General features: G+C 43.0%; 2 protein-coding genes across 4 annotated transcripts in view; one reads left to right on the forward strand and one right to left on the reverse strand.

Moving 5' to 3' along the window:
* Positions 1-393: 393 nt before the first annotated feature.
* On the forward strand, positions 394-3,105 carry rdh14b (retinol dehydrogenase 14b). Its single transcript, XM_030405974.1, has 2 exons — positions 394-1,043; positions 2,238-3,105. The coding sequence occupies exons 1-2, from the start codon at positions 690-692 to the stop codon at positions 2,853-2,855; spliced, it is 972 nt and encodes a 323-aa protein (XP_030261834.1). The 5' UTR covers positions 394-689; the 3' UTR covers positions 2,856-3,105.
* Positions 3,106-5,551: 2,446 nt separating this feature from the next.
* Positions 5,552-25,889, reverse strand: part of LOC115574251 (brain-enriched guanylate kinase-associated protein) — a 30,600-nt gene continuing 10,262 nt past the window's right edge. For 2 of the 3 annotated variants that reach the window (XM_030405658.1, XM_030405657.1), the window contains exons 2-7: positions 21,735-21,939; positions 19,023-19,184; positions 16,012-16,078; positions 14,688-14,795; positions 14,212-14,292; positions 5,552-7,907 (exon numbers count right to left, since the gene is read on the reverse strand). In XM_030405658.1, coding sequence (XP_030261518.1) covers positions 6,495-7,907; positions 14,212-14,292; positions 14,688-14,795; positions 16,012-16,078; positions 19,023-19,184; positions 21,735-21,832 — 1,929 coding nt within the window. In that variant the 5' untranslated portion in view covers positions 21,833-21,939 and the 3' untranslated portion in view covers positions 5,552-6,494. The remainder of the gene's footprint in view (positions 7,908-14,211; positions 14,293-14,687; positions 14,796-16,011; positions 16,079-19,022; positions 19,185-21,734; positions 21,940-25,889) is intronic. The other variant, XM_030405659.1, reaches the window with a different exon arrangement.

A 25,889-nucleotide genomic window follows, 5' to 3' on the forward strand; every position in this document is an offset into this window, starting at 1 on the left:
GAAATTCAAACTACGACGTTTTCAATTAAATAATAATACAAACTAAGAAATAAGTATTTTTTCCATAACTGAGTAAAACTTTTCTCAAAGGAAAAAAAGGTCCGCAGAGCACTGTTTAAACCTAGAAAGGTGGCAGGGTCCGCCACATATAAACACAGTAAAATAGAATGACATTGTTTGTGTGTTGTCAGTTTGTTTATTCAGTCATGAAAGCAAATAGTTTGTATATTTTGTTTTTTTAGGCATAAAGAAACTGTTTCTCTGTAATCTATTTAGCAAAACTACATAGAGTAGCCTTTACATAAATAGTCGTTATTCTCAAAAAAATAAATGATAATAATAATCATTAAAACACCCCGGAAGTACTTTTATGAGCTGTAGGTAACGTTGCTAGGTCAGTTAGCCTGCTAGCATTATATACCAGCAAGCTATATTGCGGCTTTACGACCGTTAAACAGTGTTCTGGATGAGCTTTTTGCCTTCAGTTCACTCGTTTAATCAGATTAATTTGTTCATTATGCAAACATGCACATTCAATAATATGTCATTTGCACGATAGTGCAGCGGCTGCCTGCTAACTTGACACATCTGCGAAGAAGCACTTCCGGGGCGCTTTCGTAACGGGCACACAACACGCCGCACCACCGGGATATCTTGCCCTTGCTCCCCTGTCACCGTCCTCCGCGTCCATGTCCACTGCGGTGCTAGTCGCCGCTGTAGTCGGCGGTGGGGTACTGCTCCTGATGCGCCGTTTGTTCCCCCGGCAGAAAGTTGCGAAGCTGCTCCAGTATCCCGCTGACACCATGCGAGGAAAGACGGTCATCGTGACCGGGGCCAACTGCGGGATAGGGAAGGCCCTGGCCGGGGAGCTGTTGAAGCTCCGTGCCCGGGTCGTCATGGCCTGTCGGGACGTGGGAAGCGCCGAGGAGGCAGCCAGGGACATCAAGAAGCAAGCGGGACCGGAGCAGGGGGAGGTGGTCATCAAACACCTGGACCTGGCCTCTCTGACATCAGTCCGAAAGTTCAGTGAGGAAATTCACGAGGTGAGTAGAGAGGATGCACGGGAAAGTTAGCCACACTGTCTCTAACTGAAGAGACTGTTTATTTGCCAGTTAGTGGACAGTTTGTCTTTAGAAACTCTGTCTAGGTCATTCCAGCCTTTATGTCCACAACAAAGGAGAGCACTGCAGGTGTTTTAGCTGCATGGAACTGTCCGTGGTGCTGAACCCAGTGTGGCCCCCCAAACAACTGTGGACAGACACATCCAGGACGAGGGAGACAGCATCCACCTGCTTATCCTGCCATAGGTCGAGAAAGAAAGTCTGGTCTACTGTCAGAATACCCCATTACAATTTCTAAAAGCATCTCTTCAAAAGTCCTGTTTTGTCCAACTGAAGGTCTCAAACCCCAACATATTAAATATACTATACACAAGTCTAAGAAAAACACCTAATTCTTAAATTAGGAAGTAGATATTATTGATCAATATATACCTATTGCAGATATATCAGTATGTCTGATTTGTGCCCAAATGAAAACCTTTTTGTTTTGTTCTTTACAAAACATAATGCAGAAAAAGACACTTGGGAAACTTAAGAATTATTAGGATGATAGCATAGGTTACTGCTTCAGTGCACCAATGTCATTTAAGACCAAAACAAGTTTATTATAAACTGTAGGATATCTAGCCACCTTTACATATCTATGTCACAAGTGTATGATAACATCATTTAAGGAAACATTGCAACAAAGAAAAGTATGTACAGTAATTTTCACTTCCTAATATTTGCATTGGTTTTGACCCCAAAAGTCAAGTATTGGTGAGGCTCTGGTGCTCAAGATGTACTTTCAGCCACTGTTTTCTTGTTGTTCCTCTAGATCCCTTTTTAATTTTTTTCAGTGCTCCTCATAGTCAGCTTGTCAGAAGCGGGCATTTACTTCTCATAACCACTGGGTGTCTCTGGATGTCCTCTCGATAACCACAGTTGTGTAGATCAGGACAGAATGAATTAGTACTCATAAAGGCAGGTATGATGTAATGATCTGTATATGTTCAAAACACAACAACAAATGTAGAACAACAAGGCAGCTAATTTGATATTGACTGAAATCTCAAGACTTACTAATATCTCTACATTTTAAATCATCGGCTTTAGATTTAACCAAGGGAAAAAAAACTTTTGTATTTGATGGCATTTTAAGCCTTAAATGCTTTTGAATCTCTCTGCCCCCTTTAGGAGGAATCCAGGATTGACGTGCTCATCAACAATGCAGGCATCTACCAGTGTCCCTACACAAAGACAGAGGAGGGTTTTGAGATGCAGCTCGGCGTGAATCACCTGGGTCACTTCCTCCTCACTCACCTCCTGCTGGACGTCCTGAAGTCCTCTGCTCCGAGCCGCATCGTCGTAGTTTCCTCTAAGCTTTACAAGTACGGCCAAATCAACTTTGATGACCTGAACAGTGAAAGTAACTACAACAAGTCTTTCTGCTACAGTCAGAGCAAGTTGGCCAACCTGCTGTTCACACTCGAACTGGCTCGCCAGCTTGAGGACACAGGGGTCACAGTCAACGCTCTCACCCCGGGCATCGTGAGGACCAGACTGGGCCGGCATGTTCAAATCCCCCTCCTGGCAAAGCCGCTGTTCTACCTCGCCTCGCTAGCTTTTTTCAAGAGCCCGCTGGAAGGGGCCCAGACTCCCCTCTATCTGGCGTGCTCCCCGGAGGTGGAGGGAGTGTCGGGGAAGTGCTTCGCTAACTGTGAGGAGGAGGAGCTGATGGCCAAGGCTACAGATGAGCAGGCAGCCAAGAAACTGTGGGACATAAGCAGGAGGATGGTTGGGCTCGCTAACTGAGCATAGACCTGTTCTGTAGACAGCACACAGAGGACTTGGATAAAGTACTTAATCTTCAGTAGCCCCAGAGGCTCTGTCCTGCAAGAGACTGCATGTGAAAAGACTGATTGCCACCTTCGGGATATAAATATCAACTGAATGACAGATTGTGCCAATGAAGTGCTGTAAATGAATAATGCATTGCTGTGGTTGAAAAGAGAATGTATAAAGCTTTGAATTAAAAAAGGTAAAAGTGATTCTTCAAATGAAAGTGCACCGTGAACTGACTTATTCTTTCATCTTCCCGACTAAAGAAGAACGGACAGGAGTTACACTTTAGCTTCAGTGAGTCGAATGAAATCATCCTGTGGCTGGAGGAGAGGATACATATACCCAATAATACATGGTCAAGAAAATGTAAGGCTAATAGGCTAACATCGGTGTTAACTTCTCCATCAGGCTAACATCAGTGTTAACTTCTCCATCAGACTAACATCCGTGTAAACTACTCTATCGGGCTAACACCAACTAAAAATGGCCACTCCAACAGGTTAAAACCAATATTAGTTCCTTCAACGGGCTCATTTCTGTGTTTGCTTCTTCAACAGACGAGTACTGTTCTTAGCTTCTCTTAAAGTTTATCTTCTCTTTAAGCTTGTACAACTGCTAACATCAGGGTTAGTGTCTCCAACAGTTACGGGTTCTACCAGTCAATACAGGGTCAGCCAAATGTTAAGCTAACTGGCTAACATTAGTTTTAGTCTCTGTGGTAGGCTAATATCAGTATCAGCTAACTAACTAATTTGCTTTATGTAGCCATCCTAGTCAGTCTGGGTTTATGAATACCAAACCTCGACAGCGCATTGCTTTCTGTTTTATATTCTGATTCAGTTCATTGATCCAAGAAGGGCAATTTATCTGCAGCTTACCCGGTCCATATACACACACATCTCCGGTGTCTTTAAATGCCTTCGAGCTGACCAAGACTCGCACTCAGATCGAGATAAAGAACTCATCTCCTCATTGCATCCATCAAAGTCAAGCTGAGTTGCCACCTTTTCCTCCACTGTGAGGTCACATTATTGCTTGTGCTGTGCAAATCCTCAGAGCCGTTTGAAAAGCATATCCATTTTTCTAGCTCAGCTATTGTACCTGAATGCTTAATTTGTGCATACTTTAGCATGTATTTTGCTGTGTAGTAAAGGAAGAAAAGGTGGAGGGTTGTTAATCTTCTTCCCCCTCTGTTGATGTTTGAAGTGTAAATGCTTTCTGCTTATGTCTGGAGGAGACGGCTGACAATAAGGTTGACAATGCAGATCAGTAAGATGCTGCTGCAATGTGGCTCCCTCCTGTGGATTGATTCAAGCTATTTCAAAGTATTCTCACTTTTTGGTATCAGAACTTTTAATTAAGTAAAAGATCTGAATACTTATTCTATTACTGTCTCTCTGTTGTAGATTATTCTTTTGATTTTCGCTACCCTGTGTATATCTAGTACCAGTGTGACACTTGCACATATACACAGCTGGTATTCAGTGTGTCTAAGGTTACATGAACTCAGAGTATACAGCAAGTATTTCCTTGGAACACAGAAATGAACTTCCTTACAGTTTTGAGTTTGCTGATCTTGGTAAAAATCCTTCTTTACTAACCTATTTTTAAATTCGGCGATAAAGTAGGGCTTCATAGTGACTCAGCAGGCGCACACCAAAAGGCTGCAGCTATGTGTGTCTAACTGATGAAGTGTCTCCCAGTTCAATCACTCAACTGTGGATCAGCTGGCGTGTAATTATCCTGAAACAACAATCAATCGCGTACGAAACTTGCAAAGTAGAGCCACATTTAAACACAATTTCCCATTCACATATATCCGGTAACACTTAAAAATAATGTAAACACGTAAAAACATAAGTAGTTACTAAGGAGCAAGTGAGGAATGAATCAAGAACAACACGATAATCAATGAATCGTGAATGAGTAACTGTGATTTGAGAACCCCATATAGTAGATAATGATGAGTTTTCTAGAGAACGGACAGGAAGATACTATATTAATGAATCATTTGATAATGATTATTGCATAAAAATCTGTGAATCAACATACTGACCACTTTGTTCACTAGTTGTCCGTGATTAACTACTAACCATCAGCTCAGTTGCAAAACCTACATATTACTCATTAATTACTAACTACTTAATCATTAGCTTCTTTTTTTGTGCCCCATCAAGAAAGTAATACATAATACTGAGTAGTTGGGAAGTTGACCCATTAGTGCCATAATCATCAAGTGATGAGGGACGACTAACTACTCAGTACTATTTATCATTTTTACTTGAGGGGCACAAACAGAGTAACTAATGAATAAGTAATTAGTAATTAATGAGTAGTTGATTGTTTTTTGCCAATCAGCCGTTGGTTTGTTGTTAATTAGGAACAACTGGTGAAGTTGATTTACAGATATTTATGAATTCATCATTACCTAATAATTCATTAATATAGTACCTCCCAGTCTATTCCATAGTAACTCATCTACTCTCGTCTAGTCTCTAGTCCTCCAATCAGTTATTCAGGAATTACTCATTAATGATTAATTAATTATTAGCTCTCAGTCACTCCTCAGTAACTCACTACTTTTGTGTACCTTATCATAAAGTGTAACCATACAACCATCCACATTTTAGATCCCCAAACTTGAACATTAAAGGGAAGCCTGGAGCTTATATGTATAATTTGTGCTTTATTAGGCGAACAAAACAACCAAAATATATAAACATGCATTGTTGTCAAAGAAACAGGGTTACAGTGGTGCGATGGGTTGTGGGCATCCAAATCTGAGGTAGAATGGGGGTAGGAAAACAAACCTCTCTGTTGGGATATAGAAGAGCAGAAAATAAAATAATAATACTGAATGCTAAGACAGATCTCAAAATGTTCCATCAATAACAATATAACACACCCACCGATACTGTCAAATTCAATCAACAGAAGAAAAACAAGTTGTAAGTTTCTCATAGTTCATTTAAAGTAATTCATTTGTTTTTGTTGTCTTCCTATGTTCAACATTCATATTTAAATCCTCACCAGGCCAACGTTGTTTCAATCTTAGTAAAAATAACAACTGAAACAGATCTATGTGCAGTTTATATGGGCATTAATTCTCAATTAAAATACCTCTCAGAGTTGTTTCAAATATAGGATTGGCAGTTTTTAACTTATGTACAAGTTCCAGGTTTATCAAGAAGATTTGCATTTAGTTTGATTGTTTCGGATGTATCCTTGCCAACAGCTACATACAAAATATATCACTCAAATTTTAGTTATAAGTATATATTTATACATTTGTAATTTCAATACATACATTTTTTTTTTTTTTTTTTACAAATTTTATGAGCCGCTTGAGCTCCTCTTCCCACATCCAACTCTTTCAACATGGCTTACTTTCTCAAGACAACTGTAGAGTAAACTGTTTCCACCCACTGTCATACAATCAAAGCTTTTTAAATGATCAGAAATAGTTACACGTTCATGATACTGTATTATTTGGCTCCTGGGCTTCTATTCAAACCATTTTCTATCAAAATGATCGCGCTAACAGAAGGTGTGGCCGGACACAGCAGGTCCCAGCATCCTGTCAAAGATTAAACCTGAATGTAAAGTCCTTCAGTTCAGAAGTGTTCCGTAAAGCTGAGCCTTGGTCAGACTGTCCTTCCTGGAAAGTCCTAGGGAGCCAAATTTTTGGTTGTACGGAGGAGGAGGGGGTGGAGCCGGCGGTGGCGATGTGCTCACCTGTGCAGGCAGGCTGTGCATTTCCACTTGGTAGTGCTGCAGCTCTGCAGCCATCTCCAGGGTCCTCTGGTTCAGAGACTCGGTGGAGCTGTTGGGGCTCGGGTCTACATAATCCGTGCTCTGGCCGCCAGCTGCCACGTTACCCTCCCTTTCTTTGGAGCTCCCTGAGTGGTAGAGGCTGTGCTCTGACCCCTGGCTGTCCTCGGCTCGGTACATGTGGGCTTGGCTGTGAGCCTGATGCGGTCCTGGGCTGCATTCAGGGCTTGGGCTGCCTGCTACCCACACTGGGTCCATGACACCCGCTGCCTGATGGTAATAGTCAGCCCCCTCCTGGAAGCTGCTGTAGAGCGGCCCGAGTCGGATCTTGGCGGGCCGGACGGAGAAGTGCTGCTCTGAGAAGCTGTAAGGTGATGCTCGGCCTGGGCTGCGGTAGCTGTGGGCACTTAAGTCCTCCACGCTAAGTTGTCTCCATCGGCCGATCAGCTCCTCCTCCTCGGGGGCTAGTGTGCTGCCTCGACGACTGTCTCCGTAGGCAACACTCGGGGATGAAGAGGGAGGGAGCGGCTCGTAGGGCTCACTGAAACAGGAGGACATGGTGCGGCTGTAGACAGGCGAGCTGCCGTTCTGGTGGTGGCTGAGCTCCGTCTGCTGGAAGGGATGAGCGTTGGCAAAGCCCCTTGGACTGTCCCTCTCCCAGGATGAGTCACTTTTTCTCTCATAGTCCCCTGCATCTCTCCAGTCCATGTAGAGGGAATGGTGGTGCGGGGAGGAAGCAGCACTGCTGGGCGGGCCGTTGCCTTTGTCTTCAGACCCCCCTCCACTGAAGCTGGAGTAGGAGCTTGAGCCTGCTCCCAGTGTGGCAGGAAACTTAGCAAAGTGCTCCTGGGAGAAGCCGGCCCTCAACCCCACCGAGCCCTCCTCTGGGTTGCTGTCGGTGGAGTTTTGGGGCCCGTACAGCAGCTTCCTCTGACCGTGGAGGTCCATGCTGGGCCTCCTCTCGCGGTGCCGGTCATCGGGGCAGTACAGGGCCGTGTCGCTGCTGTACAGGTCAGATTTGTAGGCTGCACGGAGCCCCAGCCGCTGTCCTGGACCCACACGCTCCAAGATAAAAGTGTGGTCCTGGGTTTGGGGGCTGGGGGAGCGGGAGGCCTGGCTGCTGCTGCAGGCCTCGTCGGGCTTCTCGAGCACTTTGGCGATGAGAGAGGCCGGGACGGTGTCAGAGTACGCCTGACAGAGAGGAGACTCCTCCAAGTGCATGGCCAGTCGCTCCTGCAACTCAGCAGGCAGCTAGAGGTGTCAGAGAGAAGAGAAGGGCAGGGAAACACATGATGTAAGTGTTGCTGATGGAGCAGATGGAGCCTGACTAGCATGAGCACACAACTTTGTCTTATTCTGAATTTTCGCCGAAGGTTTGGTGTACTATATCATTTAACAGTTCGCAACTACCTCATCCTACCCAGTGCAAATAGTTTCTTGAACACTGTACACTCCATTGCTCTGCGTGACACTCCCTTGACTATACCTGTCTACATTAAAGCTGCCTTTAGACAGTACAACAGTTGTGTAAGTTTATCGTATGCCATACTGAGTGATGGGCCTGAGAAGTTCTTGGTCGTCGTCTGTATCAGATTGTTTAAGATCAGTCGCTAGAATGTTAGACCAAATGATGTGAATCGTAGCATCGCGGCAGGAAACAGGAAACTCTGCAAGCAAAACAGTGCTGCAGCATTCACCTAAACAAATTGAAGTTGGTGGACAGGGTGTATATAACATGAGATTTGGGATCTCAGGGCTTCCAGAGACTTGGATTATGCCATGGAGGCTGTTTTTTTTAAGGTTTTAAAATAAGTCTCCATCTACATCGGTACCTCAGTTGATGTGAAAGAAAAACAAAATGTTTTGTGGAGTTCGAAAACTTCCCCCAAATTTGCATTTTTGGGTGAACTTACCCTTTAAAGTGAGAAATTCATATTGCATTTACACTCGATCAATTGATAGAAATATCTCCAGCACATACACTACATTGTACTTTTTACACTTAATGTACAGCAGTATGTGTGCGATGTCTGAACAACATACACCTCTGCAGGAAGTGGATCGGACCGGCATAGTTAGATATACTGGTATGTGTGACTGTTATAAGAAAAAATGAAAGTGTTCCAGTCCCAGGGACAAGCGCCTGAACAAAAGAGAGAAAATGAAAGATGAACTGAGGAAAGAGAAGAAAGACGCTCTATTCCAAGCAATAAAAGAAGCCTCTATCCACTATCTGTGCCTCTCCATAGCAACAAGCATTAAGCAGCACATCATCAACAGGAATCTAGTCAGTTGTTCCTAATTGGCAATGAGAGGAAGGCTAATTATAACTTTGTAGATACTGAAAAGACAAACACCACACGGGACATGAAGAGACATTTTATCATAACAGTTCTATTACAACTTGGACCAAACTAAACGCCACTTAATTACCATCCAAGCGTTTTTTATTTATTTTTTATTTGGGTCCTGTTTTGAACAAGATCAAAATTAGCTTTTAGAAAGCATTTGAAAATGCTCTCCATGCTTTTTTTTCGCAGCAAAACAAACCGACTGAAGCACTTCAGTAGGCGCTGAAGAGCCACTGCACATCTCAAAATGCTGCAGCGCCATTCATCAATATGCTTTCGATTAGCTCCCACCCACAGGAGCGGCAGACTGGTGGACGTACAGTGAGTGCATGTATAGCCTCTGACCTCCATTATGTTTGGCGGTATGCCAGCAGAACAGTTTTTCACCCTTTAACGGATCGTATACCGTGGAAAAGTGAGGGGTGTGCGTGTGTTTGCGCGTACTGTGGGGTTGGGGGGGGGGTATTTTATGAGCCTTACGCAACCGGCTGCAGTTTGCATTGATATTTCCATTCCGCCATATGGGCAAAACATAGAGAGGCAGACTTTTAACCTTGTGGCTTTAAAATCCACCCTTGTCACATGGGCGCGGCAAACGGCCCAGAGGCTGATGCAGCGAAAAGTGGCGCCAAGCTGGCCTGGTGTTAAAACACTCATCATCAATACCCACATGCGTCTCTTCTCACAAGCAGGCGAGCGTGATGAGGCAGCGCTCTGCTCTCCCATTTACATTTTCGCCACATACTGTAGTTTTAGCTCCTTGAACAGTCAGCTGTCCCTCAAGTTCAAGCACAGTCCGCCTTGAAGTAGTTTGTTTTTTTTTTCCGCGGTGCTTCATATTTAATCATTGTCAAACAATTACATGATAACTAAACCTGGAGCAGCGTAATTTCACTCCGACTTAGCTGCATATTAAGTGACAGGAGGAGAGACTTTACTTCAGACTCCTGCCTCGCTGACGGCCGCAAAACACGAGATTTGTGCTGCTTGTTGTGCCACTTTTCATGTCTGAGCTCACGTGTAATTTCAGTGCCAAAAGGATGAAATGTGGATGAAAGCACGAGCCAATGAAAAAAAGTACAATTAATTAAAGTATACCTCATGAGCGTGATTAATGTACTGAAAGAGTTCTCGACTGTGCTATTTTTAGACACCATTAAGATGCACTTTAATATAATTAAGAACATTTTCTGGACTAATGCTGTGCTAAAACTGTACCTAATTTTAAGTATATTTTAATAGCACTGTTGTCATACCACTAGCATATTTAGTAAATCAAAACGTAGCACCCTTGCAATACATTTCTAGGCATATTAGATGTACTTATAAGTCTGCTTCATGTGAGTTAAATTCAATGAAGTCTACTTCCCAATACACGCTAAAAGCTCCAAGTAGTTGTTGCCAATTTGTACATTCTAAATGTTATCTGTCTGGTTTGACACACAATAAATGGACAAATGTATATCACCGCGCCCAAAAAAAGCACAAATGTTATCTGTGTACTATGTTATATTTGGCCACCACTTGAATTCACATCTCCAAGTAAATGGGGAGTGGTTTAACAAACACAGCGACTGCTAACTGCTGCAACCTGTAGCTGCCATTCGCTGGTTAGCTTGGTTAGCCGTGCAGCTAGTGGTCCGGACCGGAAAATCTTGGTGGGATTAAGAGAAAGGATGAAAAAGGATTAAATGGCTAGCTGGTTGGCATGCTAACCTCAGAAAATATCGCTTCAACACAATCTGCAGATGTCTATGAAATTACGTCAAAACTCGTAGTACCTCATAATTCGTTGATCATTTTCATCATTTCGCAAATCTTTTCAACTTAAATTCTTGAACATTGCACATTAAAACCTAAAGTAAGAGTGGCTGTTGAATTAAGCTCTGGTGTGTACTTTTTTTTTTTTTTCAAAAAACATCAGAATTGTAATGTGGTTCGAATAATGTAAAGGAAATGTAATATTATTTATTTATGTTATTTATTTCGGGCATGTCAATTCATTAACATCACATTTCATCATTGTTCAAATAATACAACACACATGGCCGAAAGGGAAAAGCGGGAGAAGCCAAAGCTTATCAAGTCCCGCCCCCATTACCCACAGGATAAAATCTTCATCCTTATCTTTTCTTGTCTTTTGCAATTTACTTTTTTCTTTTCTTCTCTTTTTTTCTTTTGTTATGACCTTTGACAAAACATATTACAGCAGTAGCATACAGAGCTGAATTCAAGCTCTAGACAGTACATACAGATTACATGTGTGTCTGCACATGTGTCCATATTAGTCCATCATGAGTGAACAACAGTCTCATGTTATAGCCTCATCTTATAGCCAGGCTTGCCACAAAGTCAGAATGTCCAATCGACAAAGAGCAAAAGTCCAGTGTATTTATTATTCGTTGAGATGGTGTTGGGATGGTGTAAGAGCCCTTTAATGCATTTTTATGTTAATCATCAGTCTCCTCTGCAGCTTTCATCGCTGTTCAATCAGTAGCTATCAGTAGCTTATTTTAACAGATTTTGTTTTTCAACTATGTAAATGCAGAGGATTTTGCACTCGTCATGTCTCCCAGAGCAGATCTCCAGTTCATTAAGTAAACGACTTTATGTCTGGACTGTGTCTTTCTGCAGGGGTTCAGCTGTGGCACATCGGCTACAAACTTCCTAAAACCTCGCCTCTCACTTTCTCTCAGTTGAAGGTTATTTTGCCCCCCCCCCCCACAAAAACGAAGGCAGCTTCAATTCTCGAAACTTTGCTCTCCCTGCGGTGACCTACAGCAGTCACCGCTCCACCGTGTCTTGTCTCTTATCTCTCCTGCCTCAAAAAGGGCAAGACGACCTTCAGCTGCGAGCAACATTTTTATGCCCATCTTGTGTCGTGAGCTGAAAATTCATCTCGCTCACATCACGTCTCCTCTTCCTTACAAATCACAGCCATTTCTTTCCCTTCACTAGGCGGCCGCTGTATTAAAAAAAGTATCTCATAAATGATCACTCTGGATTCACATTAAAGTTTAGGGCAAAGGGGCTTCCTTTGGTTGCTTGTGACCTTTCATAAAGTCAAAATGTCATTGTGTTCTTCTGTTATACTTGTATGGATTCGTACTGAGACGCCGAGAGCTCAACGCACTGTTTATTATGTAAACTGTGTAGACTCATACAAAAAGAAACCGAATCAATCATCATTTACGATCCGCTAGAATTTATGACAGGATCTGAATCTGCAGAGACACTGCCTGCTGCCTGTATTGTCTTATTTGTTAATTAGTTTACTGTTTCAGATGTTTATCGGCGTCTGCAATTCTGGAGAAAGATATTCGTTAGCTGAGTTGCATTCCCAGGATGCCAACACATATCAGTGGCATTTGAAAGTAAAGAACAGCAACCAACAAATCTTGCATAGTATACCTTTTAGGAAAGACATGAAAATACACAACTTGTTCTCAGTTGTTCACTCTCAGCAGCTGGTTCAGTGGCCTCAAGCTTCAAACAGTGACGCTCCACCTGTTCCTCTAGCATCAATTTTAGAAATGTGAGGGGCTCCACAGTCAAGGTAGCAATAGAGCGGACGCCCCATGTACGGAGGCTTTGTCCTCGCTGCAGCTGCCCTGGGTTCAAGTCCCGGCCTGGGGGCCTGTCTTATCAATAAAGCTATACAAAGGTCAATGGAAAAAAAAAAAAAAGTAGCCATAATAACCATGTAAGATACAGTTACACTTTTAAAATAAGGCTTGCTGACAACAGTTCACATATTATGAATGAAAAGGTCACAACTTCGGCACCAAAACTACTTTGTTAGGTTTAGGAAACGACACACTGTCTTAAAATAAAACTACATATGTACGTAACACAACTTACAAACAAATCAATCTTGACTCTTGCTCACATGTGGGACAGTAGGGAAGTTTCCAAAGAGAGAGTTTTGTGCATAACCATCCAAAAAAAAACCCTGACTTTTCCTGTCCTTTTCTGCTACTGCACTAGAGGGGAACTGATGTGAAGTGATGATAGCCACTGACCAGGCTGCTGTATGTGACGCTGGGATAGTCAACTGAAGCAGACGTAACACAAGTCAATTAAGAAAACATCCTCCCCAATTAAGGGAAGGCAAGTAGCACAGACCACGACAGAGAGTGTTTTCAGGGTCAGTAAAATGTTGCGCACATGGACCAGGAGCTTCTTATGAGTGAAAAGAAGGTACAGCCTGCACACTTCCAGGTCAGCCCGACCCGATACAGATCCAAGTGAGATTGAAACTTTGTCTTTATTACACTTCTGTGGCTTGCAGTGATTGTGCAGGCGTTACCCTCTTTTCATTCCCACAATTTCCTGATAGCCTTGCACCTCTGTGATGCCCATATAACCAGCCCCAATCTTCTTCAACCAAACGACTGTACAATTTCATTTCACTTTCCAACGCCAATTACAGATTTTTTGATATCTCTGATAACTTTGTGAGTCACTAACCGTGGCAGCAACAAGCATGTCCCAGCTGTGTTTATCACTTTTTAGTGTCGCCCTGGAAATAGTTTACCTAGTTGTCGCCTGTTGTCTTCCAGCATTTCCGCATTTGGCCGTGTTTTCTAAGATGTTTTTCTCTTAATTACATCTGCCAAGGAGGTTATGTTTTCACCCATGTCTGTCTGTTTGCTTGTTTGTTTGTTTGTTTGTTTGCTGGCTGGTTTGTCTGCAGGATTACACAAAACCTACTGAACAGATTTCAACAAAACTTGGAGGGAGGATGTGTCTCGAGCCAGGATCGTTTTTACATTACAAGGAAGGGCGTGTTTTTTACATTTTCATCAATTACTGAAGTATAACGTGTGGATATTGAAGAAAAAAATCAGGGGATTATAGGTGGGTAGTGAGTACAATTGGATGTGGGTCCTCACAAAAATTTGGATTTAGCAGATTTGAATCTGTTTTATCTGATACTGGATTTGGATTTGGCTGGATTGAATCAAAGGGGACTGTTGGGTCTTGGTGGAGGTATACACTCTACTCGGTGCCATTCTGGTTTGCCTCTCCCTGCATGTGTCCTCTGTAGCTGCAGTGCGTTGAGCTCACACGGCTAGATTTGATTGAAATCTTGACAAAACCCCTGGAACCTGATGAAAAATATTTAGCCAAGCTGAATTTCCAAATCAAAATGTGAGCTTGATTGCGAGACCTGAGTGTGTGACAGTGAGTGTGGAGCTCACCTCGGCGAGCTGAGCCATGTACAGAGACTTGTTGCACTGCAGCAGCTGGGCAGCCAGGTTACAGTCCTTCCTGTACAGGTCCTATGGAGACGCAGATAAGTTCTGACTTCACTTCAACCCCATGAAACTTACTTTGCTGACTTCTCTATGAAGGCTAATGAGAGCTAAAGTGTTTTTAAAAGCTTCCATTTGATGAGTTTTATTATGACAGCCTAAGTCAAGCCTGGCACAACAAGTTCCTCAGGTAATGAGGACGATTCCTAATTTTCTCTCCATTATCCACATGTAGAACAGACAGGTACGTCCAGGTGGAGGAAGCCAAAAATCTTATGAAGAGGAAAATTTCTAATTAGTAACAAATTAAGCAGATTGTTTTGGTTTTCGAGGCAGGAATTCACCGCCACAGACATTAAACAAAGTGGAGCTAATGAGCGGGGCTTCATCCTCTGGAGATGAAACTGTGAGGAGGCTCTTACATTGTCTTCCTGCAGTTTCTCGATGGTGAGTTTGGCCTCCATCAGGTGGTTGTTGAGAACGATGATCTCTCTGCTCAACGCCCTCTTCTCGTCGTCATGGTGCTGAGACTGACGCCAAGAGAGCAGTTTTAGAAATCCACAGCGCAGAGAGAAGAACACACTTATAAACACTTCAGTGGTTGCATTGATCACAGCACACAGCACTCAATATCACAAGTTTTTACAGCTTTTTGTAGCGGTCAGCAGCTCTGTAGCGGTCGGTCAATGAATAATAATAATAAATGTTGTGTTTTCTGAAGATGAAATAAAAAAAAAAAAACACTGTGCGTCCAGTTATGCATTCAAACTTAGAATTTACAAGACAGAGCACACTTTCCATGACTTGCCTATATCCAGCTTTATCATTAATATTTTGTCACTTATATGCTTTTTATCATTCTGTTTCACCTCCAAGTGAAACAGGATATAACATAGCACAGTGAGGGGATTGGTCTTCTCTCTTTCCCGACTTTTCCTGAGCGGAACTGCACTCAAAGTTTACCGCTGTGTTTTATCTGTCTTGTAATTACATTCCCTATAGTTGTGGAGGGCCACGGGATCAGATGGGTTTGTGGCACCTCCGGAGTAAACAAGCTTCACGATTACATAGAGACTTACTCAGCACCTCTCTCACCCTCGAGCAGGAGAGACGTGAGATGAATCGGTTACAGCTGATGAAGGGGGGGGGGGCTGTCGGTCTTTATTTATATTTCTACACTGTCTTTTTTCCCCACAAAAAGGCGGTTGACCCTCAGCTCCTTATTAACCCATTATCTCACTGCAGCAGCATTATAATCACGACGAAGATGACTGCCGCGATGATTATCATCTTGCGCCGCAACGAGCCCATTCGCTGAGCGTCTCCAGCTGTCCATTCAACAGCGGAGACACCTGATTGTCATGCAGTGTTCTCGGGCAGGCTGGTTAATTGTATCTTTCCACCGGCACAAGCAACGTCTGACAAATGAAGTGAGGTGCGGTGCACTGAGGAACAATGGGTTTGCTATCACTCCGCCATTGGAGGGAGGACAACCAATTGTAATAGGCCATAATTAACGTCAGTGGTACCAACAGCAGGGCATATTCATATTCAAATTGGCTCGAGTGTTCTGTAGCGCGTCCAAACCTCATGACTTGCTTACGTGCGCCTCTTTCTTCGTTGTCTGAAGGTACTTGACCACAAGCAAGGGAATTCACGCACCCACACACACACACACACACACACACACATACACACACACACATATATATACACACACACAAACACACACACATGCACACTTACATCTCTGTGGATCTTCTCCTCCAGATCTTGGTTGATCCTCTGCAGTGCTGAGTAGCTGCTTTGTATTCTAAACAACACAATAAACAGCATTGCTCACTTGCAGATAATACAGTAGTACAGAAGTAGTAGCAGCCAGAGACCTCTCCAAACTGGAAATAAGCATATCGGCAAGCTCAGCAGTTAAACAAGTCGGAGCTGAAGCGCACTTGTGAGCTGTTTTTTTTTTGTTTGTTTTTTTCACATTTCGCCGCACTGATATGATGATTTAAGGAATGTTTTTATTCTATGATATGTGATCCAGAGAGGCAGAGAGGTAGTGTATATGGGAGGGGTCCCCAAACTTTTTCCCTTGGAGGGCCAGAATGGAAAGTTATTGTCACGGGCCCAAAGCAAAAACTGATCACATCGTATTATTATATTATGCAAAAATGTTGCAAAGTTCCAAAGTCCTCTAAATTGTCTGATTTCCTGCCTACTAGGTTCAGATTATAAAAATGTGTAATAAATATATCTATCTATCTATTTATTTAAGGTCTCCTCCTAAAAACCTCCACAGTCTACGACATCTCTCCTCACATAAAGGCTGCTGCTCACTGGACCAGAACACAAGATGGCTGACTAAGGAACCCATGGGTAAACACTGAAGTGCAGTGCAGCACTTCATATCACGTGAATACAGTGAAAAATGAAGCATTTATAACTTTAATATCTGATCCCACTAGATTAATTTTAATTTCAAACTGTGTACTCACATGAACTATCTGTTATTATATCCCCTGTCTGTAGATGTTTTCACTGCTGTGCTCAGGGTTCTTATACTAATTAAAACCAGGTACTAGGATGTCAAGGGTTGCATCGTGGGTAATGTAGGGACCAGGTGTTGATCAGGAGGAAGAATGTATTTAATAAAAAAAAAGATTTATTTCTGGTTCAACAGCATCAATTGTGATACTTCTGCGGTCCATTGTGAATCGGACGATGTATTCGGAGAGAAAGGATGAATTGGAGGAGTATTCTTTAACCTATTAATGGCCAAAGTGGAGATTTATAGTTTCCTGTACAGCACTTAACTTGTCGTTAGTCCTAGAAATGTATGTGAAATTATCCTTAAACGCCTATCCCAGTCTGGCCCAAAGTACATTTAAAGCTGCGGCTGAACCACTTGGAGTATGGTTTTGGGCTCCTTTTAAAGGTTACAAGCCAATTTTTCTTCAAGCTGTCAGGAGCTCTGAATTATGTATTTATTTGTCTACATCATATAGTGTTTCATGGTCCAAGTTTGGAATTAATAACAACATCACTGTGAACACTTAACACTTGTTTTTCTGAGGAAATATCCAGGTGCCTGGTATAAAAAAAAAAAAAAATACCCCTGTCTAAAGCTGGCTGTATACCTCCGGATCCGGACGAAATTCGTTTGTCCATACCACTCCGCTACTGGCCTACATACCTCCGTCTGGTTTCAGCGTTTTTATGGACGTAACGCAACTTATCCTCACGAGTCTAGAGGGCGGTGTCGTGTCATAAATGACTGAGCTGTTGACACGGTTGCTGTTTGTCACGATGACCCGGTACTGTGGCATCGTATAAATGTATGTACTTTCTCACCAACTCACATATCTTCTCCTCTAAATTTTGCGAGATTTTTAAATGTCCAATGTTGTACTCTTTTCTTCTTCTTCTTTGAATTTCTGGCAACTACTCTCTTCTTCGTCGATTTTCGCAATGGGGTGACTTCTGACTCTATACTGCCGCCCCGATTTCCGGTGGTATTGCTCCGTTTCATCCGGAGCACTCCGGATTCGTAAGCTCAGAGGCAACGATCAACTGACGGATGAAACGACCAACGGATACGGACGAAAGGGTCTGTATCCGTTTTTACCGTAGGGTATAAATGGGCCTTAAGATTGACAGTGGCAAAAACTAGTTCTTTATATACGCCAACTTTGTGCATATAAAATACTCAAAAACAAAGGCTAAGGCGGAAAAACAGCGTATTCAAAGGGCAAAACGTGTAAAGCTACGCTAAACTATATAAACTATATTTTACTTTATTTTAAATCTTATTGGCTATACCTGATGCATCAATCATCTGGAGGTTGGCATGTAAGTGGCTCAGAACAGAGGAGAAAAAGAGAGTGGGTCACTTGTCTACACTTGCCGCTGACTTTTAACATGTTTTAAAGTACAGTACTAGCTAAGCTTAATATAAATCCATGCATTATTTTTTAAATCAGTACATTTCTCTTAACATTTTTTGATGACTTTCAAACTTTGCCTTCCTGTCAATTGTTGTGGTTTTGTTATTTCCTGTTTTATTTTGAAGTTCTGCCCTCGTGTGTCCTGTTTTACTTTCATTTCCTCCCTTGGTGAGGATTCCTGCCCTTCTTTCTGTGTTCACCTGTGTCCTATTAGTTCATCAGCCCTTGTGAATATAGTCTGTGAGTCTGCTGCCTTTGTCAGTTCGCCTGTTCAGTTTCCCATCTTGTTCTGCTCTTTTCCCGTGTCTCCCAGTTTCATCTCCCCGTAGTGCCTTTCTTGCTTTTCTTCCAGACTTTTTTCCTGCTTTGTACTGCTTTTGTTTTGTACTTTATTTTGGTTTGTATATGTGTCTTGCTTTTATTTCCTGGATTTCTCCAGTTTTTTTTTTTTGCCTTCGTCTGCCTTGCGTAGTTGCCTCTTTTTGGATTTCATAGACTTTTTTTTTTCAACTTTGTTTAATAAAGCGCGCTTTTGGTTCTTTATCAGCTTGCAGGTGTGTCTGAAAATGAAAACGTCGATCCTTTCATGTGTAGCCACATGGCTTGACAGCAAATTCTGTGTCCACATCGTAACAGAAAAAAATCTGTGGGGTTTCTCCTTAAAATCCTAAAGTCGTCAGTCATTAAAGCATTTAGTAGAACTTAAAAATCAAGACTTTTACTTGGAATGGACTATTGTGGTGTAAGTACTTTTACTATTACAGGATCTGGGCACTTCTTCCACTTCTGTGTCTCAGTATGTTGTCTTACCTGCGCAGCTTATCAGTAAACTTGTCCAGCTCCTCCTGTGCCCGGCGCAGCTCCGTCTCCAGGTACTGCCGCGTGGAGTCGAACTCGCTCTGCAGCAGCTCCAGCTTGTGCGTCGTGTAGGAAAGCCTCTTCCTTAAGTCCTCCTTCTGCTCCAGCAGTGAGCTGCACACACACACACACACACACAAACACACACAGTACAGCAGATGATTGTGTTCAGGGCATATGGGGGAGCAAACACGCTTGTAACTCGGGTGTATGTGTGTATCTAAATGGACTACATATCTTCGTAATGCACCCCTGAATGCCCATGCAGCGGTGATAAGAACATCATGAGAGGGTGATAAAAGCGGAGATGTTGTGTGAGTAAGTGCTTTGTATGAAGAAAACATGAGACCAAAACACAGATCTCTAATTAAGAAAATCCAGGCAGGGGTAAGCGAGGACACAGAGATCTTTTATAATTTTCTAATTTTAAAGCTTTAAGTAATTGGATCTCTGAGCATGAGATCTCTTTTTCCAGCATTAAAAGCGCTGCAGCACATCCCAGAAACCCAATCATCAGTGAGATTGGTCCCACCGAACAGAAAAAATAAGAGAGAGGGTGTAATCTGTGATGAAATATGAGCCAATGAACTCTAATACATCACATGAATAGACTGTGAAGGCTCGGATTTACGGAACAGCGATATCCCCCACATGTAATTCAGCCAGACAGCACAATGATGACTATTTTCAGAGCATGTGCATTACCTGGGCTTCAATCTAATAAAAGGGCAAGTGTGAGTGGGAAAAGAGGAAATGTCTGTTGCCGTGATGGATCTAAGCGTGCACTGCCGGGCTTAATGGACCCTGTATTGACGGACAGATGGAGGAAGAAGGGTAATGACTCTATCTGCAGCCGGATAACAGATAGCGGTGAGAGAATGGAGATGTGACCACGTCACTCCTTTCGCTTCCTCTCTTTGTCTCTTTTAACGAGATCATAGCTACAGAAGGGTGGGAGCTGAGGGAGTCAGAAATAAAAACATGTTTCTTTGGATGCCTCCAGGTATCATCCAGTTTCTCAGCTCATTGAAATGCGTCATTAATGGGACGACAGGTAGAGCGGGTCAGTCGGCACATTTCTACAGATGGTAAGACTAATAAATATCACAAGTCTAGCCAGTTGTGTAATTACGTCTTAAGCCTTCACTTTAGCCAGATTATTAACACATAAATGCTCCACCAATCAGGAGTAGGGTCACTGATGTATTTTATGAAAATCTCTCCACCAAAAATCCATTCAAAAAAATCCACTGACTTTGAGGCAAGGAACAGACAGTGCAAAAATGTTTTTGCTGCAGCAAAAGAAAATCACTTCCACGTTAGCTCATGCTGCAACACGTCATGCTAGCTTAACATTTGTCAAGCTGCACCGCTACAGAAACATCGTCAAAAATTAATAATGAAGGGTTCGTAATTGTATTTTGGGTTGCTACTAGAGGAGTTTTACATGTTTCAGTGCTCTGTTTTAACTCCTGTCTCTTTAAGCCAATTTCATGGTTGATACGTCTCAGTTTAATAACCAAGTAAAATATTTGGCTTTTTGATAAAAATTACAACCCAATTACCACAAAAATTACCTCAAAACTTAATTGGATATTACCCCCATATTATTTGATCATAACATTTGAATATTTTCCAGCATGCAGACCATAAATAGCTGGTAATTTCTTGAATATAGTATCAGGAAACACCCAACTGGTTTCTGTCTAACTTCTGCTGATCACGTCGTTTTAATTTCCAATAGTTTCCGTCAAACTTCCCCTCAGCAGGTCACTTCATTGAAGTTTGTTGTTGAAGCTTAATTTCAGCTAATTTATGGCTAACGTCTGCTGATCATGCCCGCTTACCTGCAGAAAATATGTAGAGAAACTATTGAGTGGCCCTGCTGAGGGGAAGTTAGACAGAAGCTTGCTGGGAGTTTCCGGGAAATGCATTAAAGAAATGATCAGATATTTATTAACGGCTTGTTGGAAAATAGTAAATTGTTATTATCACATATTTTGGGCCAGATTTCCAATAGATATTGAGGTATTTATGGTAATTTCAGCGAACATTTTAAATATGCTGTTGCCATGAAATTTCCGGACCTATAAAAGGAAGTGTTACCAAAATGTTTACACAAATAAAACACTAATGACATTCCTGGGATAGGATAAATGTGAAATAAGGAGATACTTTTCTCTGTAAAGCGACGACTGACGTGGAAAGCCGCAGCATCGACTGTACAACCAGGTCAGTGAGTAAGACAATTCCTGCCCACAGTGATTCAATGAACGTCTCACCTGACTGGCTGGCATTTCAGCACTGCATTACCCAGCAGCCCCCACCTTCCGCCTCTCTTTTAGTGGCGGTGCATTCACAGGGGAATACAGGTGTTTGCTGTTTGATATAGGATGCGTTTACGTGAAGTAGCTCCAGGGATGAAAAAAATCCCCCATTAGTGACCTCCTGTGTGAACGGGCGCTGAGTCAGACATAATGAGTGCTTTCATTCCGGTGAGATGAGATGACGAGGCAGCATGACTTCTGGGCTCGTAGAGGCGGGATGAGGTTGCCGTAGCACCACTTGGGCGGCGAGAGGAGACACCTCGTGGGCGGATGAGCGGACAAACAGGTACAAACGAGGATGGATGGAGAGATGGCGTCTGAGAGATGTATCTCTTACCTCTTTTTTGGATGTTTGCCGCCGTTTCGGGGCACTTTTAAGGCGGTTTTGCCAATGTATATCTTTTTCATGGTTTGTCTGTGTTCCTTCCCTCTCATGTGTTTATAGGGGTTGACCACAGGGAGCCTTCATGTGTGTTAGTTTCCCAAAGGAGACCAGCTAAGTCTGGCCTGAGGAGTTACAGAGCGCTCTACCTGTGTTGACCCTGCCAAACAAAGCAAACACACAAGTTGGCAACTGTTAGTAACTACGTTTCAACAGGGGACCCTGTTTGAAGGACAAAGTCCAAATATATTCCGCAATGATGGTCATTATAACGGCATAATTCCCCACAGTTTTGGACTTGGCAGGAAAAGAAGAGCTGAAACAGCATTAAACGCTGCACTAAATTCACAGTAACTGATCATTCTGAAGGTTAGCAGCTCTTAAAAGGTAAAAAAAAAAGCCCCCTCGGCGATGTAGCTTTGAGGCTAATTTTAGTTTTTCTTTCGCGTACGCTTTCCTCATAACGTCACACTGTGTTGTTTCCTGGGAAGATACACTGGAAGTGGAAAATGAAAGTATCTGAGACATCTGTGGTAAATGTCAAGTTTTGGTCTCAGCGCTTCAGACTTAAAGAGCAAGAGGCGTCTTTCTGTTTTATAGCAAAGTTCAACAGTCACATGAGGACAAATCTATAGAGAAAGAGAAGGTGGGATGTATCCCACAACTTCAACCTACGTTGAATTTATTTTGGTTAAAGGAAATATTACACCCTCACACACAGCTTATTTGTTCTTTATCCTTAGATCAGGGTTTTTCACGTATCAAACATTGAGGGGGGCTGATTAAAGGATAAGTTCACCCAAAAATGAACACTCCCACTGTCACCTCCAAGCCGATTGGAAAGGAAAAGTGTTTTGTAGTCCACAAAACATTTCTGGAGATTCATAGCAAAACAACGTTGCAGCATTTTTGGAAACCTGTTTTAGAATGTAATAAAGACAACTGATTAAAAAAACAAATAAAACATAAAATGGCTCCAAGCAGCTTGTTCAGCCAAGTCTCAAAAAGTGTTGAGATTCAAAATTTATTCAAAAAAAAGAAAAATTTACTACCTTTTTGGAGCCAACATTTTGCGTTAGCTCGCACATCAAGGGTGCAAATATTGTCTTTTCAAATCAATCTGGATCTCGCAGCACCCAGAAACTTGGCTTATGCTGGTTGAACTGTACTCACATTCCCATTGTGTGTTTTTTTTCAGCAGTTTTTAGACTTTTTAAAACAAGTCCTCATCTAAAATTGGCTATTTAGGGAAATGTTGCAAACTCTCAGAAACGTCCTGACCCATACACCATCAGGAAACAACCAAACAGCAGTTTCAGACCTCGTGAGAAGATTCAAGTATTGATCATGTCTTCCTCAGTACAGTGGCCCGTTGTTACATAACCATCCAGCTGACTCTCATCTGACTTCCTCACATCTAAACCAGAGTCACAACATCACCACGTCTATTCATTGATTTCTATCTGTAAACTGTTCATTTCCCACTTCCCCATTGTGAATGTGGGAAAACCAAAATGTGATTGGATGACAATTAGTTAAAATATCGTAGCTCAATTATTTACATAAATGTTTTGTGGGCTACAAATCTTCACCTCACATTGAATCAGCATGAGGAGCAGATAATGACTGATTTTTCCTTTTTGGGTGAACGTACCCTTTAAAACCCTTGAAAAGTATTTCTGTAACAAACAAAAATAATACATTAGGGGGGAAAACAACATCTGTAGGTGTTATTTTATTCTTCTTCAGGCTAGTTTGATCAGATTCTGACAGTAGTCTAAAAACAACCAAACAACCCCTCAACTGTCACCACATGTTTCCAATGGAAGCACGACATCAGCTTTCTCTGTCTGAGCCACCAGTCCACCAGAGAAAAACAAATACAGAAATCGCTCACGTGAAATGACTAGAGGTTTTTCTTAATTTAGCAGTAAATGTTGCTTTCATGTAGAATCCTGTTGCTCATAGTAAGAAGACGACTGAGAACATAGATTTTCAGGCCCCTTAAGAAGAAAATAAAATATTCTTTGTCGCTCTCGCGCCTGTGTTTGTGCTCTCGTTGGTCACAAACCTGCTTTGTTGAAGAAAGGCCTTTGTGACAAGCTGACATCAGACTTATCGGTGAAAACAAACATCCCCCTGAGCCCTTCTCACAGACCCGACGTCTTCATTGCCAATGTGTCCAAACACGCGGGACGTGATCTGACACATCCACCCAGTCCGCAGGAGTAGAGTTTGACAAGGCTGATACACTGACGCTTCTTTCCCAAACACTTCTACCGTCCCCTCCATCCCACGTGTCTCCACGGCATCCTGAGCACAGGTGCAGCTGTCAAACGGCAGACAAATGGTGCGGGTTATTAGATGAGACGTCCCCTCCAAGCTTGATCAAAGCTCCTCTGATCCGGTGCTGGGCTGTCCACCCGGACAGAGAAACAATGGCAGGCTGCGGTAGGATTTGGCCGAGCAGAGCATCACGTTTGGGATGCTGTATCCGTGGATACGGTACATTCACGTGAGTAAAAAACAAAACAAAAAAAAAAAACAGATGTCACAGAGAAACATGTTGATCCTCTGACACCCAGTTGTTGGGAGGTGATTTATGCTGCTGGCTGAGGAGGCAGGGAGACATGTACTCCTCCAGATGGTGACAGCTCACTGCCGCCACTGGAGCCTTCACTCCAGCTGCTCCCCTCTGAGTCATAGCACACCGGCTCTGGATGTGTGTGTCTGTGTGTGTGTGTATCTGTGTGTGTGTGTGTGTGTGTGTAAAATTTGGTGGGCGTCAAGATGTCTTTGTGGATGCATGACGCTGTCGGTTTGTGAGTTTATACATGAGGGTGCGTACATCTGTGCACTTGTGCATGAAAGTGTACCTGTGTGTTGTTTGTTGTGTGTGTGTGTGTGTGTGTGTGTGTGCTGCGGCATCAGCTCTGCCCATTCAACCCCTTCCTCCAAGGGGTTGAAATAAATCAACACGCTCTGCCATGAAAGTCAAAAAATGGCCGGCTGTTAGCGACACATCTCGCGCCACATCAGGTGTCCACTGTGAAGCCGCCAACGCACAACAACTCTCGCTCCCCTCGCTCATTCACTCGCTTGCTTCTTCTCTTTCTCTTTCTTTTTAGGCGATCCTCACACTGCAGCAAAAAAAGAAAAAAAAAAAAGAAAAAAGAAACACCATGGACGGGGCTCGTTCAGATGGCGCTGCTGCCTGCCACCCACTCGTGCCACGCTGACATTTGAGAGGAACTCAGAGCATTTGAAAAGAAGAGGAAGGGGAGGTGGAGGAGGAGGCGGAGGACATTAAAGTTGGGGGGGGGGGGAGGGAAAAGCAGGAAGCAGAGTAATTGCAATTTTAGCCAAAGACAGGAAAGAGGGAGAAGCTTTCGTTAAATTAGAGGAGAAAAAGCAAAGAGAGTGGGTGTGAAAGTCTCCACTGAAAATCATAATTTCACTCGCTTCTTCCTCTCCTCCTCCCCGTCTGTTCTGTCTATCTGTTTTTCGCCCATTCTGCCTTTCCCGATCGCATCTACCTTTGCAGATAGATTGGCTCTGAGGAAAAGCCCTTATCACAGGCCCAGACCTCAGCATCAGAGCACGGGGAACCCGAGTGGCTGACTCATCCGGCAGCAGCAGCCGCAGCCGCAGCAGCAGGAGACAAAGAAAGGGGAAAGAAGACACTCTTTCTGTCCTGCATGCTTTCCACGTTAACGAGGTAGCCAACCCGCAACAGTCACTCAGCTCAGGCGGCGACATGTACAGTATGACTCAGAGGAAAGAAGAAAAAAAAAACACATCAACTTTCAAATACTATTCTGTGAGCGTACGTGGGTTTCACGTCTCCGCTGCTCCCCTGTCCGGCACTGATTAACTCGGGGAGCAGACACCTAAGGAGTTACACGCCAACTACCAACATCATTAGCAGCAGCAGGGGGATAATGACCCGCTGAACGGATTTCATGTGCCGCCGATGGCACCCGGCGCAGGGGAGGTTGTGTAATCACGACAACCATCCCGAGAGGATCTTTCAGGATGAGCGTAAGAGGTGACGGGGGCTAGACAGGCTGCAAAAAACAAATACAAAAATACACATGGTTCTCTGCTGAA

The sequence above is a fragment of the Sparus aurata genome, chromosome 22, assembly GCF_900880675.1.
Source record: "Sparus aurata chromosome 22, fSpaAur1.1, whole genome shotgun sequence".
In the NCBI taxonomy this organism is placed as follows: Eukaryota; Metazoa; Chordata; class Actinopteri; order Spariformes; family Sparidae; genus Sparus; species Sparus aurata.

Coding starts and splice junctions, on each gene's coding strand:
- rdh14b (XM_030405974.1), top strand. CDS start 690: ATGTCCACTGCGGTGCTAGTCGCCGCTGTAGTCGGCGGTGGGGTACTG. Junction 1,044..2,237: donor TCAGTGAGGAAATTCACGAG/GTGAGTAGAGAG, acceptor TGCCCCCTTTAG/GAGGAATCCAGGATTGACGT.